We start from the raw sequence: 21,206 nt of genomic DNA, 5'->3' as shown, positions 1-21,206 counted from the left end.
AGGGGTGGAGGTCATGTGGAGAGGTCAGAGGTCACAGGGAGAGGGTGAAGGTCATGGAGAGGGGGTGGAGGTCACAGAGAGGGGGTGGAGGTCATGCAGAGGGGTAGGGATCATGGGGAGGGGGTGGAGGTCAGGGAGTAGAGGTCACAGGGAGGGGTGGAGGTCATGGGGAGTGGGCAGAGGTCACGGGGAGGGGTTGGAGGTCATGGTGGGAGAGGAGGGAGGGAGAGAGGACAGAAATCGAGAGGGAAGCAGATGAGACCAGGCTCTGCTCAGGCCTGGCTGAGGCCGGGGCGGGGTCTCCCTGGGCTCCTTCACCCTCCTCCGTGCCCCCGTGGCCCCAGGCCCCGAGCTTCTATGTGTCTAGGGCTCTGATGCTGCTGGCAGCCTGGCACACACTGGACCCTCGTGGCACGTTCTGGGCAGGGCCCAGGGCTCCACCTGCCTGGCCCTGCCTGGGGCTGCTGGACAGGGGGCCGGAGGCTCCCTGCAGGCAGCATCCTGCCCCCAGCAGTGGGCTCACCCTTGGGCAACCTGGGCGCCCCTGCCTGGTGCAGGTTGGGTATGGCTGCAGCTGCCCCATTAAGGCCTCCACGACCCAGACTCTGCACCTCCCCAGCCTCTCCCCTCGGCTCCTCGGAGGCTGCTGTTAGAGGGGGGTGTGACCCTGAGTGCAGTCTGCTCCTCGTCGGCACCCACCACCCCAACCCCCAGAGGCGAGTCCATCCACCAGCAGCCCCCAGGGCCTTTGCCACGGGCTGGGGCGGAACCCAGGAAGTTCTGGCCAAAGCAGCACCCTCCTCACACCAGGGAACACGGCAGACGCTGTTAGCGTCACAGCCAGGAGGTGATGCACTGGGGCCGTCGGTACCTAGCATCTCAAAGACGCTCCTCAAGAACGCAAGAGCCAGGGCTGTGGGGTGCGGGAGGGCGGGCGGCTGAGCCAGTTCAGACATGCAGGTCCACGCGTCTCCACTCAGCTCCTGGCTCAGGCCCCCTGAGTGCAGGTGGGGGTCCGAGCCTCGTCCAAGCCCTCACCCCCAGCCCCTCTGAGCCTGGGCTTGGCCAGCTGGACCCCTGCCCTCACCTCAGGCAGCCAGTAGCATTGAAGAAGACCTCAGGGTCCACGGGCTCGCGGGGCAGGTTGCTGTTGCCGTCGCACCAGCCCGAGAAGGGGATGATGACGCGGTCAACCAGCACGGGCAGCGCCTCGGCGATCAGCTCCTCCTTCAGCTCGTCGGTGGAGGACAGGTTCCAGAGCAGCCCTGGGGGACCGCGGGCTCAGCAGGACCAGGCCCAGGGCCGCCCCACTGGACTCCGCCCCCGCTGGACCCTGCCCACCAGCCCCCCCTCCGCCCCATCCCAGCTAGTGGGCAGGATTTCGAGGGCAGAGCGCAGGGGGTTCTCTGTGCGGGTCAACGGGACACAGCGGCTGAGCCAAAGCTCCGACCCCTCAGGGTCTTCTCCCGGTCTCCATCTCTCTAAACACAAATTCCGCCTGGGCACACTGCCCTCTCTCCTCGGATACCACAGACCACACGGATGGTCGGTGGGCGCACAGAGGAACCCAATACCCAGGGCACCAGCTGGGCACTACTAGCCTGGCCAGCACTGGTCTGTGGGGCTCCAGGGGTGTCCGCCTGAGGCCACCCCCGCCCTCACCCCGTCCCAGCCCCCAGGTGCCCCCACCGCAGCTCCCGCGGCCGGGCCCCCACCGGTCAGCTGCTTCTGGATCTCGGTGCTCCCGGTCCTCCTCAGGAGGCTGACCGCCTCACGGATGCCGTTCTGCCGCCGCGCCTCCAGCTTGTTGGCGGTGCTGCGGAACACCAGGTTGCGCAGGGCCCCGGCCGCGGCCTGCTGCACGTTCTGGTTGGGGCTGCGGAGCAGGTCCACCAGCTTGCAGATGCCGCCCAGCTGATACACCTGCGGGACAGCGCCGCGCCGGGCGGGGCTCAGGCCGGGCTGGAGACCCACCACCCGGAACCGCATCACTCTGAGCCAAACGCCCGGTGCTGCCCAGACGGACGGGCAGCCTGGGGAGACGCAGGGGCCAAGGCAGCGCCGGGCAGGGAGCCCTCAGCCCCCTCCCCCGAGCCCCATGTTCCTACTGGGGGCCTGCGGTGAGGACTGCATGGGGCACGCTTCAGAGTCCTGTGGTGGGGAGACCCCTGTGGGGTCACCTCCCACTGTAGCAGGGACTGCGCACACGGACCCCGAGCTAGGAGCCTGCCTGCTTCACAGGGCCACGAGGACACCTCCCTGCCGGCCACGCTCGGGTGGCACAGACAGCCCTGCTCTCAACCACGGGAGAGACAGAGAGAGAGAGACAGAGACAGACAGAGAGACAGACAGAGACAGAGACAGAGACAGAGAGAGTCAGAGACAGAGAGAGAGACAGAGAGAGATAGAGGGAGAGAGACAGAGAGAGACAGGGACAGACAGACAGACAGACAGAGACAGAGAGAGAGAGAATCAGAGTGGCAGGGAGGGTGCCAGGGGAGGCAGCCGTCCTCCCTGTGAATCTGAGGAGGGGTCTCCTCTGAGCCCGCGGCTGTCACTCCAAGGAGACGCCTCTTCCACGACCAACGGCTGAGTGGCACCCTCTCCACAGATGCCCCCCCTCAACCTCGGGCAGTGCCAGGCACACTCCCGGCCTTGGGCAGCCAGGCAGGGGGACGAGGAGCCAACAGCAGACGCCAGACCCCCGGCTCAGGGGAGGCTCCGGCTGCCCCCAGCCCCCTAGCCGCTGACCTGCTGCTTGGCAGACTCGTCCTGGAAGCAGGTGTGCTGGATGTAGTAGGCCCCGATGGCCTGGCACTTCTCGTCCTGGGAGCTCAGGTACTGCACGGCCTTGGGGATGGTCAGCCCGCTGCACTCAATGTCTTCGCTGCAGATCCTGGGGGCGCGGGCGGGCCGGAGGGTTGCAGGGGCTCGGGGTCCCCATGCCTACCCCAGAGCCAGAAGGGGCCAGCCCCGCCCCTCCAGTGGACAGCTCCCCCAGAGCAGCGGATGGCTCACCCTGTGGTGAGCGCTTGCAGGGATGAGGCCCTGGTCACTGGTCATGCCCAAGTGGGCAAGTCACCTCTGTACAGAGAAGAAGCTCTGCCCTACTCCTGAGAGGAAGTGCCCACCCGCCCTGCCATCTCACGTCTGTGCCTGGTACTGGGAAAACAGAAGAGAATGCCAGGAGCCTGTGCGTCTGTCTGCATCCTTCCATCACCCCTCCTCCCGCCCTTCCTCCACCCACCCGTCATCCATCACCCATCTTCCCGCAATCTGCTGTCCATCATCCCTCCATCCCGCCACCTTCCTTTCCTTCCTCCATCCGTCATCCGCCCATCATCCATCATCAGTCTTCCCTCCACCCACCCATGCCCCCGTCTTCCTCTCCTGCATCCATCCGTCGTCCATCTTCCCACAACCTGCTGTCCATCTTCCACCCATCCCTCCATCCACCCATCATCCATCCCTCCATCGTCCATTTTCCCTCCATCCCTTCATCCATCCGTCTAGCCATCCACCGGCGTCCCTCTCTTCCTCCTCCCTCCGTTCCCGAGTCGAGCTGCCTTTTCTGACGCAGACACTCCCACACCTACTCCTCCTCCTTCCCCCGCGGCCACCGCCTTCCTCCTGACCACGGTCACTCCCGCTGGGGAGGCAGTGAGACCCAGCCCCACTGGCTGTCTTCTCCAAGCACCCACTCCCCCCAGAGTGTGAGGCCCGTCCCCAGATGAGCGGTCCTGGCGCCCTGTTTGCTGTGCTGCCCCATCAGCAGCTTCTCCATGCTGCAAGTTCAAGTGCAGGCTCGACTGAGACTGATAGCCAAGGGCATGTGTTAGATCGACCCATGCACAGTGGCCAATAATCCACACTTTTGGAGCCACAGAACTAGAACCATCCCGTTCTAACCCCACAATCTGGTTCTGCCACGACTCGTACACTCCCAGCCCTAACTCGCGTCTGCCCCAGCAAGACTGCGCTCCACGCTGCGCCCTGCTCGGGGCCTGGGTGCCTCTGTCCCTTCCCCTCACTGCAGACACCCGGCTGGGAGCCCCCCTGGGGAAAGGAGGCCTCCTTCCAGGACCTGCTCCAGCTCCCACGGTGCTGAGGGCAGGCTGCCTCCCCAGCCTCTGGTTCCCACAGACAGCAGGGTAGCCTCTTCCTGGCCCCAGCCCCGCCCCTAAAATCCCCCCAGCATTTCTAGAGCCGCCCGCACCTGTGAGTCCCAGCCTCACACCCCTCCACTGCAGGTGCCCGACTCCGTTTCTGGAAAGACCACCTCTGGAGAGGAGCTCCCGAACCTCTATCAGCGGTACCCGCCATGTCGGGAGAACACCACCAAGCATCTGCTGGTCAGACCTCACCTCCACACAGCCTGCCACTCACGCCCCGCATGGCTCACCCCGACCCTGTCCTCTCGGGGCCTCTGCTTCGGGGGGAATGAGGCGGGGCCAGACGCGGCGCTAGTCCGTCTCCCAGGGAGAGAGCCTCAGTCCTTCTCCAAAGAATCCTAAGGACCCGTGTGGGCCTCCGGGCAGCCAGGAGAGGGCCAGCTCTACGACGGCCCAGGACAGCGTGGCGAGCAGCGCAGGGTGTGGCAGTGGCGTGGCCTTGGGCGAGCTACTGGCCCCTCTGAACCCATCTCTCCCCAGCTCCTAGCCTGGAAGGGCTCTGGGGGTCAGACACAAGAACTGCAGTGCCCCCAGGCCCCGCGGAAGGCGGTTAAGCCCACAGCTGCCAGCGGCCTCAGGCTGTTCAGTCCATGCCGTCTCCCTGCTCTGCCCACAGATCAAAACACCTCAGCAAACGTCAAGGAAACAAGCACGGGACCCTGGTGGGGACCCGAGGGCAGCTCCGAGGTTCATGGGGCCCAAGAGCGACCCTCAAGACGCAGTGGCCACGCCCCAAGCCAGCCTGTGCCCAAGCCAGCCTGTGCCCAAGGCTCTCTACGGGCACCTCCCCAGCACTGGATCCTGCCGGCTTCCGCCATCTGCCCTGTAAGACGGACCCCACACCTTTCTCATCATCGACCCCAGGGCACACTCCTTTGCTCTTTCAGAAGGTGGGGAGAGGATTACCCCCAAGCCCAGGGAGCCTCAAGCCCTAACAGAGTCTGCACTCCCTGCAGGCTGGTGACGCAGGCTGCAGCCCCAACAGGGTCTCTGAGTTGGCGGTCTGGGCAGCCTGCCGAGGAGCTTTCCTCAAAAGCTCCCTGGTGACACCAAGGCTGCTGGTCAGAGGCACACAATTTGAGGATCACTAGCCCAGCCAGCCCCTCACTTCCCATCCTCTCCCGTTCATCACCGGAGGCCCCTTAAAATCACACACTTGGTGGCTCTGTTCGCTCTCCGGGTTCTGCCTCCCCTGCAGCCTGAGACCCCGGGGCCAGCAGTCGGTCCCCCACGGCCCTGCCCACCCCTTGCCGTGGGTACTCACTTGGAGCTGGCCCTGGAGTGGCTGAAGGACAGGTCCTTGGTGCAGGAGGGTGGGCGGGACGTACACAGGGTCCTGCTTGGAGGTGCAGGAGGGTGGGCGCCCCGGGTACTTCTTGACCGCCTTCTGGCCGCTGCACGTGCTGTAGAAGCTGTAGCGGTTCTGGGTGGTCTTGTGGCCCTTGCTGCCCAGCGTGCCCTTGCGCAGCGTGCCCCGGGGGGTCACAGTAGAGGTCGGGCTCACTGCGGCTGGCCTTGATCTTCTGCATGAAGCAGATGTCGCTGCCGGCGCCGGGCACGGTGCAGCTGCCCCGCGGGTACTGCCGGCCCCAGCTCTCCATCTGGCTGTAGGAGCTGAAGCGCCTGTTGTCAGCCTCCGCTTGAGGGTCCCATTGTAGATCTGGGGGAGAAGGGGAGAGAGGGCTCAGCTGGGATCTGCGCCCGCTGCCCCCCGCAGTGATGCTCAGAGGGTGCTGGGATGTCTGGTGTGGGGGGAACCTTGACCAGCCTCTTGTAGACGACTTCTCAAACTGCAGGCTGTGACACCTTATGCATAAGGAGATCGATTTAGCAGACTGAGACCTCATCATTAAAGAAATGGGATCAAATAATATACATTGGAATTGGAAAGTAGGAGTGCAGCACATGGGGGAATGGCTGGGCTGTAGGTAGAGTGTGCTGGCTCGCTGTGGCTTGTTGGCCAGGAAAGGTTAGAGAAGCTGCTGACCTCGGTCCCAGAGGGCCTGGTCCAGAGCGGAGCTGGTGGCTCAGGGAGGAGAGGGGCTTTCCCACGGAGGGAAGTGCAACCGTGGGGCTTGGACCCGCAGGCGGCCCAGCTCCCGAGGTCACCGAGGCTGCCTGTGCTCCACGGGGGGCTGCTGCCACCCGGAAAGGACCCTCCCACTGTCCTTTCTCTCTGCTTAAACTCCTCACCTCGCCTCCTGCTGACCAGGGCAAGAAGGCATTCTGGGGGACCCCTCCAAGGCCAAGGGGGGTTATCCTGCTCCTGGGCCCCTGGCGCCCACGAGGGTGGCCAGGGCTATGCTGTCCGATCGGGCATCAGGGGAGCGGCGGGCAAGGCTCAACCAAACGGCAAACTTCGAGGACAGTGAGGTGCCCCCAGGGCCCCCTGCGAGCCCAGCAGGGGGAGTCCGGCACCTTGGGAAGAGCCTGCAGAGGTGGGGGCTTGAAGAGCGAGGCCCTCACAGAGCAGAGGACCCAACCGCAGGGCCGGATCTGACTCACCGGAGTCCAGAGGACCCACACGCTCTGGAGTAAACGCATGCACCAGGGGCCGACTCGGACTTGGCTTTGCTGGGGTGAGCTGGGGCCCACAGCCTGCCTGCCCTACCCTGTGAGTATGAGTGGGTGTGTGTACGTACGTGTGCACACACTCACGCCCACGCAGAGGGGCGTGGTCGGGCAGCCCGGTGAGTTCCCCTCCACCCAGGTCTAGCCACCGGCCCTCAAGCCAGGGGCCCCTCGCCCCCGCACGGAGAGCCTTTGGGGCTAAGACGCCACTGTGGTCAAGCTCCCGGTCAGCGGGTGACACCCAGCTCAGAAGCCCCCCGGTCCACCCTGGGCAACGGTGCTCCAGTGCGCTCCGCTCACACAGGCAGGTGTGCACCTAGGCAGGCGCGGGCGCTCACCCCCAAACTGGGTCAAACCAGCCAAGCCCAACGGTGTGTGGGGCGGGGGAGGCGCCAAGCGACCAGAAGGGACAGAGGTCAGCGGGGCGTGCTGCTGTCTGGGCGCCTGCGGTTGGCACGCCACGCGGGACACTGGAGACACGGAAGGTGAGAAACAGGAAGCGAGCCCCAGGCCGCGAGCCAGAGGCGACGCCCCCGCCTCCTCTGGGGAGGAAGCGGATGGCGGCACCTTGGAGCGAAGGCTGAGCCTTAAACGGAAATGCAGCCCAGAGGCTGCCTGTCCTCAGAGACGACACTCCCGGTCCCTGTTCCGGTCCCCGGGTCCAAGCCCAGCACAGTAGATGCCGGCATCCTAGCTGGAGCCTGCCCCAAAGGACGGGGGCGCGCGCGCTCACTGCGCGGGGCAGCAGGGAGAGCTCGACGCGAGGTTTTGGGGGGGCGCGGCACAGGGTGGGGCTCACGGTAGGGCAGCGGCTGCGGGCTGCCCGGGCGCTCAGACCGGGACCGCGGGCCTGCTCAGGCACAGGAGGGGCCCGAGGCCTCACCCAGGGCGGCCCAGGACGGCTGGGGCTGCTCTCACGCCCACCGCCTCAGAGCACGGGTTCCAGGAAGGCAGAGGAGGCCTGGTCCGTCCACACGGGCAGCTTTCTGATGGAACAGCGCCGTGTTTCTTCAAGTGCGCAGGGCAATTCTTCATTGTCCACAATGCCCCGAGCACTGCGGGATAAGTGCTGCGCGGGTCCCCCAGGCCCTAACTGCCAGGAGCACCTCACAGCCCCTTAGGCCAGGGAGAACGCCCCGCGCACTTCCCAACGCTGCCTCGCGGGTCCCAAGCAGCGGCCAGCCAGACCCAGGAGCGGGCAGCTCAGTGCTGGACCAGGCCGGGGCGCCCGGCTCACCCCACGCACAGCGGTCTGCTGGCAGTGTCCTCGGCTTTGCCTACAAAGGACAGTGAGCACACACACACGCGCACATACACACAAGCTCACATGCACACATACGCTCACACGTGCACACACATGGTCACACGCTCACGTGCACACACATGCTCGCACACGCACACGTTCACACATGCTCTATGCACATGCTTGCACACACATGCGCTCACATGCACAACATGCTCACACCTGCAGACACACACATGCACACATGCTCACACACATGCACACGCCCCTACATGCTCACACATGCACACGTGCTCACACATACAAACATGCTCACACACACACACATACTCCACACACATGTGCCCTGTGGTCTGATTATCTCACTCTTCCTTGGGAAAGGCCAGCCTCAGGTGTCTCGGAACATGCCAGAGGCTAGAACCCTGGGAGAGCCTGGGAGCAGAGCTGGCCAGAGAGCAGCCTGCGGACACCTCGGGGGCTCGGGGCAGACACGCTTCTGTACCGGAACCACCCAGCGAGCGCCACCAGGCCAGGCCCTGCTCTGCTCCCACTTCAGCTAATGACCGAGCTCTCGTAACCCATTTTCTCTCCCTCTCCCCTTCCTTCATGGAGAAGTGGGGAATTCTGCCCACCTCTGAGTGCCTCCCAACCCGTCTCCTCAACGTAAGCTCTCTTCCCTCCCCTCCTGAGGTCGGGAAGTCCTCAGAGGCGAGGAGTCCGGTCCTATGGGCAACTAGACCCCAGAAAAGCAACCTGGACCAGGGCCTCAAGCCCCCGAGTGCAGGCACCCCCCACCTCCCCACCTCCTTGGGCTGCGGCAGCGAGAGGTGCACAGGGCAGGCCTGGATGGAAAGGAGGTCTGTGTCCTGCCTGTTAGCCCATCCTGAAACCAAGCCTCGCCAGGCAGGTGGGGCTGGGCAAACCGGCTTGGGTGGACACACCTGGCCTTCCCGCCCAGACACGCCCAGCGGAGAGTCTCCGCAGAGGTCCTCAGTGAGAGCCAGCTGGGGCCACTTCGTGGGGTCCTCACCCTCCTGACCTGGTGAGGGGCTCCTGAAGAACCCAGACTGGAGATGCCTCGGGGACAGACCTCTCCTGCCATCTCACTGCACCCACTCAGCACCCAGCCAGGACCCGCCCAGGGGAGCAGCCCGCCATCCTCCTGGACAGCGGTCAGGATGGCACCACGGCCAGTGTAGACAGCAGGGGGCCTTCCCACGTAGCGCACTGGCCCAGGGGTCTGGAGGGCACGGAGCCCCTCCCAGCAAGGGCTCCCCAGGGACTCGGGGCCCAGGGCGTGGGGAGCTTCCCAGGGATGGGGCGACTGCTTGCTCGGCAATTTGCATCAGCGTGGGAACCACCGGTCTGAGTCACCAAAGGTGGGACCTGGGCGGGGGCACGGTGGGGGCGTGCCGGCCCCTGCCCCCTCTGGCGCACCACTCCTTCCCTGGCTGGGAGCAGGGGCCCGCCCTGGGCCAGCCTCCCTTCCTTCCCGGGCACGGGGCTTGGTGTGGAGCATGAAGGACAGACAGAGCAGCCCTGGGCTCAGAGGCCCTGCCGTCTGGGCCTGAGGCGGCTGTGGTGGGTGCCCTGCCCTGCGGTCCCCCAGGCCGGGAGAAGCTGTCCCAGGGGTCCATCACCTGCACCCACAGACAGCAGTGCCCACTTGGGGGCCTCTGGATTGTGAACTGGACGCTGCTGGTGGGTGACCAGCTTGCAGGCTGCAGGGGGGCACCACGGAGATCTGAAATCACTGATGCCAGCTGCCAGGCGTCTTCTAGAGCCTGATTTGTTTAATGTGGGTAAAATGAAAGTGTTGATGTCCATTCTGGGAGCAGAGATCTCACCAGAGAGCTGGGTGACAACGGCTAGTGTCCCCTGTAACCTGGGACGGTGGGATTGGGGCTCGCAGAGACCAGGCGGTGGTGAGAACCGTCACGAAGACCCAATCTCTTGGGTGTTCTTGGGCAACTCTTCTGAGTTACCGTCATGGCAACTCAGAGAGGTCTTCTGAAGTATCTGGACCGTGAAGCCTGAGCAGAAGAGCCTGTGATGCTCCAGGCTGCAGCCTGTGGTGCTGTCTCAAGGCACTGCTCTCTCCAGAGAGAGAAGTCACGGCCCTGAAAAGGAGCATCCTGCTGTCCCGGGCTCTGGGCCCACGTCTGCTCTCAGAACAGCAGGCGTCAGGCCGCCACGGCTCTGCTGTTCCCGGTGATGGGGCAGGGTGGGGCCGGCATACTTGGTCATCCTGCACCTTGAGAGCTGGCCTCCACGACATGTGATGTCCAAAGAAACAACGGTGTGAGCTCCAGCACCCAGCTTAGGTACTCAGCTCCAGCGCCCAGCTCCAACACCCTGCTTGGGTACTCAGCTCCAGCACCCAGCTCCAACACCCAGCTCAGGTACTCAGCTCCAGCACCCAGCTCCAACACCCAGCTCAGGTACTCAGCTCCAGCACCCAGCTCCAGCACCCAGCTTGGGTACTCAGCTCCAGCACCCAGCTTGGGTACTCAGCTCCAACACCCAGCTCAGGTACTGAGTTCCAGCATCCAGCTCCAACACCCAGCTCAGGTACTCAGCTCCAGCACCCAGGTCTGCCTTCACGTCCTGCTTCCTGCTCCATCACTGAACTGTGGGAGAGACTGGGTCTTCTGAAACTCTCACCCTGCACACCTGAGACACAGGCTTTCCTCAGCTTCTGACCCCCTAGGATAGGTCTGGGGAACTGGGACTTCGGGTTTCGCATGTGGACATCTCCGCTTCACTTTGGGAAGGACCCCCTGGCAGGGGACTGCCTTTCAGAGGCAGCTCTCAACAGACCCAAGAGGCAAATGACCCCTGAGCGTCAGCCACTGTTCATGGGCTCAGATGAGTCTGAGGCACGGTCCTTGGACCCTCTCAGAGCCCCAAGCTCTTTTGAACCCAGAGGCAACTCACTGGTTCCAGTGGTGGTTCATCCTGGGGACCCTTCCACGGCCCCCACGTGAAATAACCCCTAGAACCTCAGACGAAGGGTGGACTCCTGAGAGACTGCACCTGAGGGTGAGGGAGACTCCCGGGCCAGGCACCCCCACCTTGTGCCAGGGGTCTGGGGGATCACTGGGCCCCAACTTGCCCCCGAGCACTGAGCCAGGAGATGAAGGCCAGACGCCCCGAGGTGGCAACGTCCTCAGGGCAGATTCTTCCTTGGAAACTCCGTGGTGAAGGAAGCACCCCTGCTGGGGAAACAGCCATGATTTCACAGGAAGGTTGGCTGGAAGCTCCAGGGTTTGGTGGCCGAGCCGTGCTGTGGAAGCTGAACCTATGCACGCGTGCACACTGCTAAATGCACACCTGCCTGCGTGGGACACACGCGACACCACTGAGGTCTTCACATGCCACGTCACTTCACAAAGAGACTCCACGGGGAAGGTCTCTGGACGTGCCTTGAGCCTATCCTATGATCACTGTTGTAGCAGGGCTGGTACTTCAGTTTTCAAAGATCCTCCCCAATCATCCCCCTGGACATCAAACTAGTCCATCCTAAAGGATATCAACCCTGAATATTCATTGGAAGGACCGACACTGAGGCTGAAGCTCCAATACTTTGGCCACCTCATGTGAAGAACTGACTCATTGGAAAAGACCCTGATGCTGAGAAAGATTGAAGGCGGGAAGAGAAGGGGACGACAGAGGATGAGATGGCTGGATGGCATCACTGACTCAATGGACATGAGTTTGAGCAAGCTCCAGGAGACAGTGAAGGACAGGGAGGCCTGGCGTGCTAGAGCCCACGGGGTCATAAAGAGTCGGGCACGACTGATCAACTGAACAACAACAGCTCCTCTTGCTGGAGCCTCACAACCCCCGCCTCCCGCCCGGCCGACGACGCTCAGGACAGACTGCAGAGCTCTCTCCCATAGCTCTCTCTCTCTCTCCTCTCTCTTTGTTTGGCTGCACTGTGTGGCATGTGGGATTTTAGCTCTCGGGCCAGGGATTGAACCTGCAGCCCCCGAAGTGGAAGCCCAGAGTCTTAACCACTGGGCCACCAGGGAAGGCCTTGAGAGTGTTTCATAACCTCAGAGAACTTGAGGCGGGGCCAAGGCCACACAGCTAAGATGGGGCAGACTCTGAAGCAGGACTCAGACCTCCGACCTCTCCAGGAGTTCGCCCTCCAGCCACCCGGCCGCCAGAGTCTGGTGACACGCGTGCCGTCTAGCGGCCCAGAGTCTGGTGACACGCATGCCGTCTAGCGGTCCAGAGCCTCTGCAGCTGGGGCCCTACAGCAGCCGTGGCCCCCGCCCCAGCACCTCCAGTGCTAGCTGGCTCGGCGCCTGGGAAACCGCCTCCCCTGGGCCCTGACCCCGGCAGCGCCTGCCCCCGTTGTTGGCTGACGGTGGGAGACGTTCAAGAAGAGCGCGGGTACCTGGCTGGGTGACACGGCTCCATGCCCACAGGGCCAGGCAGAGGCCCTCTGTCCCAGGGGACGCCTGTGACCGGGACACGGCTGCCTGGCAAGGTCACGAGAGAAGGGCGAGACGAGTGAGCGCTCTGCCCTGCACCCGAGCTGGGTGCGGAGTCAGGTCAAGGCCGAGCTCCTGGAATCAGCCAAGCCTCGCTGTTCTTCCCCGGGACCTGGAAGCCCGCCACCTTGCTCCCCACCCTGGAGGCGCTCAGAGGGAGGAGAAGGGCCTGCCCCAAGCCCCTGGCTCCTTCCCGGCCTCCTGCACGGCACCCTGCCCTTCCCTCCTGCTCTGTGGGCCTCCTGGAATTTCTTTTCCACCTTGATTCCCACGAGGAGAAGGCCCAGGCTGGTGCCAGGATGTGTCTTTAACGTTTGCCAACCTCCCTTTTCTGGACAGAAAAAAAAAAACAACCATCCCCCTATGGACTTAAATAAGGATACTTTTTTTCATCTCTCTCTTGCGTTACTGATACAAAGTTTCCTTTCAAAATGAATGCACCGAAATTTAAAAGTCAGTCTAGTAAAATTAAGGAATAATTGTTGGTGTGATGATTTTGTGAAAAGCGGAGATCAGATGCCTAGGTTCCCCGGCAGGGACAGCGGGACAGGAGTGCTGGACAAGGGGCCCCGGGGTCAGTGCCCCAGGGCCGGGTCTCCCCAGGGTCGCTGTGCAGCCTTGGGCCGTCCCCTCACGCCTCTGAGCCTACATTTCCCCAACCAGGGCGAGCCCTGCAGGCTTCTGCCTTTGGGCGTCTATGATTCAGCCCGATTGCAGTTGGACGCATCCTTCTCCCCAGCTCAGAGCTTGGGAACAAACCCACCAGCCTGCCCTCGTCCCCTTCCTGGCTGTGGGGGTGCAGCCCCCAAGCTGCCTCCCTCCCCAGCTGTGTCTATGTCCCATCACCTGTCCCGATTTGGGTTTTCAGCTGAGTTTGCTCTCCCCTGGTGGTACAGAGGTTAAAGCGTCTGCCTGCCATGTGGGAGACCTGGATTCGATCCCTGGGTCGGGAAGATCCCCTGGAGAAGGAAATGGCAACCCACTCCAGTATTCTTGCCTGGAGAATCCCATGGACGGAGGAGCTTGGTGGGCTACAGTCCACCAGTCGCAAAGAGTCGGGCACGCCTGAGCGAGTTCACTTTCACTTTTCACTTTGCTCTCCCCAAGCAGGAAGGCCTCCGTAGAGACAGCGGGGCGGGGGGGGGGGGGGGGGGGGGGGGGCCGGTGGCTGGGCTAGGAGGCCGGGCCCCACCCTAGCGAGGGGTGGGGGCTCATCCACCAGCTTGGGAAAAGCTGCTTGCTGCTCTTGTTCCGCTAAGCATGGTGACAAAGGAAGCCGTGAGGGAAGGCAGGCAGCAGACCCCCTGCCGGTGTTTCGGCATCTCCTCCCCGCCCCACCCCCCGCCCCCTGCCCCCTGCCCCCGGCTCTGCCTGCACCCCCCCCTGCAGCGCAGACTGGGCTCCAGACCCAGTTCTGCTGAGCAGACCTGTGAGGCGTCTGCTGGGCCAAGCCCTGCACCGTGCTGGAGCCTGGCCTGCCCGCTAATAAATCGGAACCCCAAGGCCCAGTTCGCTCCGACCCCACCAGGATGCCAGGACCGGAAGTGGAGACAGGATGGGGGAGAGCAAACTGCCCCCTTGCCCTGTGCCCACCCAGGTGCCCTGCCCCAACCCGGCGCGCCCTGCGCCCACCCGGTGTGACGGCCGGGCCAGCCGGCCCTGCCTGTCTGCTCGCCCGGAGCCCCGGGGTCCCATCCCCAAGCCTCCCCGACACGGGGAACCAGGGCTGGGGCTGACCAGGAGACGAGGCTGGAGGTTAGGTGGCTCTGCCGCCCGCCACAGCGCCTCACCCCAGCCTCTGACGCTGTTGTTGTTTTTAACAGGCGAGTTAGGGCTTTAAAGACTTGTTGGCTGAGATTAGTTCTTGCTGGGACTTCAAAAAAAAAAAAAAAAAAAGGCAAAACCAGAACACGCTAATTTTCTTCTAGCACGAAATAAAGAAGCTTATGATCAGCCCTGAGTCTTCAAATCTTCCCTCCAAAGTTTCGGAGGCTCTGAGGTGACTCATGAGAAGGAAGGTAAGCCCGACGGTGGCTCACGGGGAGCGGCCCTCCTAGGAAGACGCTGACCGGAAGTGGCAGGTGGATTAAAGCCAAGAGGTTAAAGCCTCTCCAGAGGAGGGGGCGCCCCTTCCCAAGCCCCATAGGGAAGGCCCACTGCAGACTGTCCAGGCGGGCAGAGTCCGACCTTCTGGCGCACTGAGGCCCTGCGGGCACACGTCTCCCTGAGCACGCCCCCCACCCCAACCCCGGGCCCACCAGCTGGGAGCCAGCCAGGTGACATCCTGCCTTCTCCGGGGCCTGGCCCCTGGCACTGCCCTACTCGGGGGCAATGGCCCTGCATGGTGAACTCTCAGACAGGAGTGCCAGGGGCCCTGGTGCCAGCCCCAGGCCTCGGCATTCCCCTGCCCCTGCTGACTGCAAAGGGCAGCCCTCCGAGCTCAGCTCCCCGCCCAGAGCTGCCCTGGGACTCCGCCTGCGGGCTCCCCGGCTGCACCCTCTTCCTTCCAAGCCCCCGGGTGCCAGCTTCTCTCCCCCAAGTGAGGACACCTGACACGGGACCTCAGAGCCAAGGAGGCCCTGCTGGTGAAGCTGGAGGCCGGCCGGGCCAGACGGGGCCGCTCCCACCGGGAGGGCAGCGGGGGCGCCCCTGGCCCCACTCCCTCGTCTCCTCTCTCGGGCACATTCTGTCCCTCGGCAGCAGGATCATTGCCTCTTCTTGCCCAGCGAGAGCCCGGGGCCCTTGGGACTGGGTAGGGGTGCGTCACCGCTGGCAGAGGACCCAGGCTGGCAAGCACCTAGACCACTCCCTCTGGGGGCAGGAGCCGTGCCCGCCTGGACGGGGCTTGCTTCTCCGCCAGGACTTTCCAAACCGATCGGACAACCCAGAGAGGGGAGCAGGGCAGGAGGCAGGCCTGGGCTTTCAAGGCAGCGGTTTCCAGGGGCCTCCCCTCCTCTGTAGGGAGTTCGAGGGCCCTCCTCCTCCCTGCAAAGTGAAGAGCAATGAAGCCCGAGCAGCTCTGCGGCTGCTGCAAGGGTTAATTAGCCGCTGTTTCCCTGGTGCCCAGCCCAGATGAAAGCAGAAGCCAGTGCTCCCACAGGCCTGGGGCGGCCCCACCCCACCCCACCCGGAGACCACCGTGAGGCCCTGGCAGCCGCTCAGGGGCCGCTCGCCAGCCACACAGAGCCTGAAAAGTCAGGGCTGAAGGGGCCCTCCGCTAGGATCTCGTCCAACAGCCTTCCTCCAAGGCCAAGAAAGGTCTCGAGAGGAGATGAGCCCCAGGTCCCTCTGCTCGTAGCAGCTGAGCTGAGAGCAGAATCGAGGCCTCCAACTTGACCGGTACATCCTGTCCACAGCCCTGCCTGCCCTGGAAACAGGAATTCTTACCTGTTGTGGGGACAGGCAAGCTGAGGCTGAGAACAGGCCCCTCTATACCACCTGCCTCTGGGAGGAGTCTGTTCACTGGCAAAGATAGGCTGGTCCTCTGCTTCCAGGGCAGGAATCCCACCACATTCTCTCCGGCAACCCCGCACCCGGCCCCCCGCAGACCCTGCGCACACGCGGCTCCCACAGCCTGGATTCCCATCCCCCACAGAGCCTTGCACAAGCCCAGCCCTCTCTACAGAAGGGGGCCTCCGGGCACCTCTGGGTGTTGGGTGCCCACCCCCCTCAAGAAGGGGGTCCCAGCACATGGAGACTGGTTCGTGATGGGCTCATCAACCACTAACATGTCAGTAAGCATGTATAGCTGAGAAGGGACTGGGGGGAAGATTTGTAGTGAATCCTGGGTGTTTTCTCAGCAGTGAGAGCACAGAATCCTGAGCACTGGACTGCCCTGAAAAAGTGAGAGTCACTCAGTCGTGTCCGACTCTTTGCGACCCCATGGACTATACAAGGAATTCTTCAGGCCAGAATACAGGAGTGGGTGGCCATTCCCTTCTCCAGGGGATCTTCCCAACCAGGGGTTGAACCCAGGTCTCCCACATTGCAGGCGGATTCTTTACCAGCTGAGCCACAAGGGTAGCCCAAGAATACTGGGATGAAGTGGAGAAATGGGGTCAGTGGCCAGAATGAACACAGAATCTCCCCTGATCATTCTCCTGGGGAGTCTGGCCCTCCAAGTGCTGGTCTGGTGTAACTGAGCATGGAGAAGGGGTTCAACACGGTGCCCCTGGGGGTACCCTGGCCCAGACCGCCTGGCAGCTGCTACCGTATGGGATCGTCTCCCGGCAGGATGCTCTCAGCCTGTCCACAGCCAAAGCACCTCTTTCCCGTGTGACGCCGAGAGGGATGGAATGCTCATGACGCACTTCTTGGTTTGTGGAAAACCCTTCAGGCTGGAGGCGCAAGTGAAGGAGGCTGATGCTGTAACCCAGAACCTTTCCCAGGAGTCTAACCTGTCCACGGGCTGCAGCCTCGTCCAGGACACGCCAGGGTGAGAGCAGCCCGCTTCCAGGGACCCGGTATAAGGACCCTCATAGGGGCCAGCAGCCTCCCTTCACTCCCCTAAGAAATTCTGTCTGGGTCCCCAGCCTAGGAGACAGGCACTTAGGGGGTCTTGTTTATATTACAGGGAATAAGTGGAAATACACAGTGACCTGGGGTCATCAGATCCAGCAAATACAGGACACCCAGCTAAATCTGAAGATCAGATAAACAACAAATAACATTTTAGGAGAAACAGGCCTCCAAAATCGCATTCCTTTATGTTTTACTGGGCAGCCCATCCTGACCTCCATTGACGCTGACGGCTGAGGGACTCGAGTCCAGGAAGGAAAAAGGGGCCGCTGCCCTGCAGCTTTTGGTGGTGGAGAGGAAGGGGTGGGCATGGGTGGGGGCGGCAGGGAGGAAGTGAGCGGATGTGAAGTCATGGGTCTTGTCTGAGTCTCCAGAAGGGGCTGCAGTGCTAAAAGATGGGGACTGATGTCTGGAGTGAGGACAGGAAAATCCGTCAGGGTGAGAGCCAGGAGGCAGGGTCTAGTCTGCGGCCCCGCCCCCAGCCATGAGTCCCTGGGCCTCACCGGGCTGGGTGTCCTCAGCTGTGGAACGTCAGCCTCGGTGGGCTCTGACACTCCCCGAGCCCGGTCCTGAGGACACGGCTGGGTGTGCCCCACCCTTCGCCTCAGCTGCCCCACTCCTCGTTCCCCAAGGTTCTGAACTCTGGGCTCTAGCAGTGTGCCGCCCCGTAGATCTGGTCTCCAAGGGCCAGGAGGCTGGAACGAACAGAAGAGAATGGACAACTGACCGGCCAAGGGTTTTCTCTGGACCGGTTCTTTCCCTCAAGCCCCTGCATGGTGTCAGATTCACTCTGCTTCATTCTATTAAACACCCTCTACGTTCAGCTTTCTTGACTTGTGAAATGTGTGTGTGCACAGTGCTGAATCACTTCAGTCGGGTCCAGCTCGCTGCGACCCCATGGACTGTAGCCCACCAGGGCCTCTGTCCATGGGATTCTCCAGGCGAGAGTACTGAAGTGGGCTGCCATGCCCTCTTCCAGGGGATCTTCCTGACCCAGGAATCAAACCCTTGTCTAACGTCCCCCGCATTGGCAGGCGGGTTCTTTACCACTAGGCGCCACCTGGGAAGACTGACTTGTGGTATAGATGGTCGTAGATTATAAGTAGTGTGAGTAATACGATGACAGTATACATAAGGACATATATATATCTGGAGAAGGAAATGGCAGCCTACTCTGGCACTCTTGCCTGGAGAATCCCTTGGACAGAGGAGCCTGGTGGGCTACAGACCATGGGGTCTCAGAGTCGGACACGACTGAGAGGCTGACACACACACATATATATCTCATCTATAGTTTTTAAATTAGAAGACTATTGCTGAAATAGAATATAAGGTAGAATCATAAGGCTTTTTAAACACCTTTAGAACTTTCCTTTTTGGAACCACCCACAGGTGCTTGGCGTACTTAGATAAAATCCATGCTCAAGGGTGACCAATCTTTGTTATCTGAAGTTGATTCAATGTTTCAAGCCTGAGAAGTGAGGGTCTCAGAAGGCTCACTGTCATTTCTGATCAAACACAGGTCCTGACAACACAGAAATGGGGTTGGTTTTCTTAGGGGGCCCCTAAAATGGCACTAATGACCAGCATATTTTATGAAGATTTTTAGGGGTCACGAGTAACGGCGGAGCTGGTACATTCCTGCAGCTCAGCCACCGACGCTTGCCTTCGCCTTGCCCGTGTCCTCTCTGGGTTTCTCCCAGCTCCCTGTTTCTCTGAGGGCAGCTGGAGGCTCCTCTGAGGAGGGTCCGTGTGCCCTGCGCGCCCCCAGCCCCACCCTCTGGTTTCTGGGGAGGGGATGGGCTGAAGCCCCCTGGCGTGGGCGCACCATCCCCCCGGGACAGCCCCTTGGCCTGAGGCTCGCCCCCTGCTCCGGCCGGAGTCCCAACCTGCAGGGTTCTGCCGTCCTGGCTGACACGTGCTGGCTCCAGCATCAGTTCTTCCACACACACACCGCCCCCACCCGCCACCCCTCCCGCCGCCAAATCCCTGTGTGCGCGCAGCTGTGCGCTGTTCCCAGAAGCCTCCTAAACGGAGCAGAGCCAGGACATGCCCCGACAGCGCCGGCCCTGAGTCACGTCTGAAGTCCCGCCAGTGGAGAAGGAGCGAGGCCCGGGAGGGAGGGGTTCTCACCAGGTGTCAGCAGGCAGGCACCGCGAGGGTTGGGGCAGGGGGACGGGCTCAACGGGCAGGAGAAACACTCAGCCCTGACACACTCAGGCTCTGGGAGCAAGCCCTCGGGAAGAGCTCCCCGTAGCCCTGTCCAAAGGTCCGCTGAGACAACCACTCCCGGCCCACCTGACGGTGCAGCCCGGGGGATGGACCCCCGCCCCAGGGCAGGTGAAGCATCCACGGAGGGGAGCGCCGGCACTGATCCAGAACCACAGCGCCCGGGTTCCGATTGGGCAACACACCGCCATGAAGACACAGCAACTGCCCAGTCAGCAGCTTACTCATCCTCACCGCCGGTCCCGTCCAGGGACCTGCCCTCCTCTCTCCTCACCCTTTCCATGCCATTATAAGTCATCTCCAGATTCTGCTGGGTCATCAGTCTACGCGTCTACAGCCCTTTGCTCACATCTGTGCCTGAACCACCAACCTGCTGGGCTCACGGTATTCAGCAGGTATTGGCACTGGTGTTATCAACTGACATCAAGAATCTGAAAAAGGAGGGCAGATGAATGCATAGCAAACCTGGGTAAAGCTGTGACATGCAAGAAAGGCAAGCCCCCTGCCTGAGCTACCAGGGAAGCCCAGTCCTCCCTAAGGAGCCTCAGTGAGAACTGAAGGAGGAAGGAGTCAAGGGGATGACAAAGAGCATGTAACCTGTCGGCCACCCACCTCTCTCTTGCCCGGGACCTGGACGATCAGGGTGACGTTTGTGAGCAACGTGGGCTCAGAGCCAGAGCTGCTGGAGCCCGAGCCCTAGGGCACAGAGCCCAGTGTCCCCTGGGAAGCTGGCCCCGCTGCACAGGCCTCAGGGGCCTCGCAGAGCTCCTGGGCAGTGCAGGCTGATGTAGGCGTTAGCGAAAATAAAGTCACGGAATCTGCAGACTGGGCGAAAACCTGGGCGTCACCTAACCCAGCACCGCGATTTGGAGTAGAAGACGACTCCTGTATGGGCTTGTGTGGTTGAACCAGAGCATCTGGTTCAGTGCTTGGCGTGGAGTTAGGGCTAGAGAGGTATTTGCCCAGTAATGGGTGATGGGCACAGAGAGTGAGGCTACAGAGAAGGACGGTGACAAGCCAGAATGAAGGCATCGAGGACAGTCTCGCTGTGCTAATCAAGCTCAGGTTTTTTAACGCATGTTGTTTCATTTAGTCCTGATGACAACCCAGAGGTGGACTCTGTCAGACCCATCCTACATGTGCAGAGACTAGGGCACAGAAGGCTCTCGCCCAAGGCCACAGGCCCAATAGCAGCACAGCCAGAATCTGAACATGGGTCTGTCCAGCTTACAAACTCAAGCCACGCTGCGCCCTGGCACACACCCTCTTACTCCAGAGCTGCTGCCGCCGAGGACGCCCCCACCCCCAGCCTCAGGGGACCTCCAGAGTCCCGTCCTTGGTCATCAGCACACATTGAGGAGAGGGGGGCCCTGGGGCTTTTTCTACAAACATCTAAATATGCCCATGACTGGACCACAAGAATTCAAACTTCTTTCAGATCCATGAGTAAATCGGACATAGGAGAAAATGGACTTTAAAAATATTATGTTTTCTTTATGCCTTTTCTAAAATGCTTTCATTTGATACATTTAGAAATACCCACTCTGCCCCGAAGGAGGCTGCGATAGCACGACATGTGAGATAATGGCCAAGCAAACGGACCGGTCAGAGATGCTGCCCCCCACCCCCTTCTCAGCAGCCAGGACACTTTCTCCTGCTCAAGCCAGGGACTGTGCCCGCAAGCGCCCAGGAAGCGGCTCCTTACCGGGTAGCCCCACGAGCCGTTCCCCGCCTGGAACTTGGAGTAGAAGCTGCTCCGGCTGCTGGTCCCGTAGCTGTTGTAGTTGTCGGCCAGGCTGTCGTACATGGAGCCTTGGGGACAAGGACAGGGGTTAGGACGGTGCCAGCCCTGCACTGCCCCCAGGCCTTGTCCCCCGGGTGTCAGTGCCCGCAGAGGAGACCAGGAGGACAGGGAGCAGCCCTGTGCCCGCCTCTCCCCCTCAGCCAGCCTCCTGCACAGCTGCACAGCTG

The 21,206-nt window shown here is 62.1% G+C and overlaps 1 protein-coding gene across 1 annotated transcript in view; it reads right to left on the bottom strand.

The window, feature by feature from the left end:
- The window catches only part of PKP1 (plakophilin 1), a 35,966-nt gene that overhangs the window by 5,646 nt on the left and 9,114 nt on the right, over window positions 1–21,206 (bottom strand). Inside the window, 8 exon segments of the mRNA XM_052654096.1 lie at window positions 1,088–1,265; window positions 1,716–1,923; window positions 2,752–2,896; window positions 5,437–5,483; window positions 5,485–5,652; window positions 5,654–5,811; window positions 5,814–5,832; window positions 20,941–21,047. Coding sequence (XP_052510056.1) covers window positions 1,088–1,265; window positions 1,716–1,923; window positions 2,752–2,896; window positions 5,437–5,483; window positions 5,485–5,652; window positions 5,654–5,811; window positions 5,814–5,832; window positions 20,941–21,047 — 1,030 coding nt within the window.

Source organism: Budorcas taxicolor, chromosome 16 (genome assembly GCF_023091745.1).
Source record: "Budorcas taxicolor isolate Tak-1 chromosome 16, Takin1.1, whole genome shotgun sequence".
Taxonomy (NCBI): domain Eukaryota; kingdom Metazoa; phylum Chordata; class Mammalia; order Artiodactyla; family Bovidae; genus Budorcas; species Budorcas taxicolor.
This window is presented reverse-complemented; position numbering and strand designations above follow the sequence as displayed.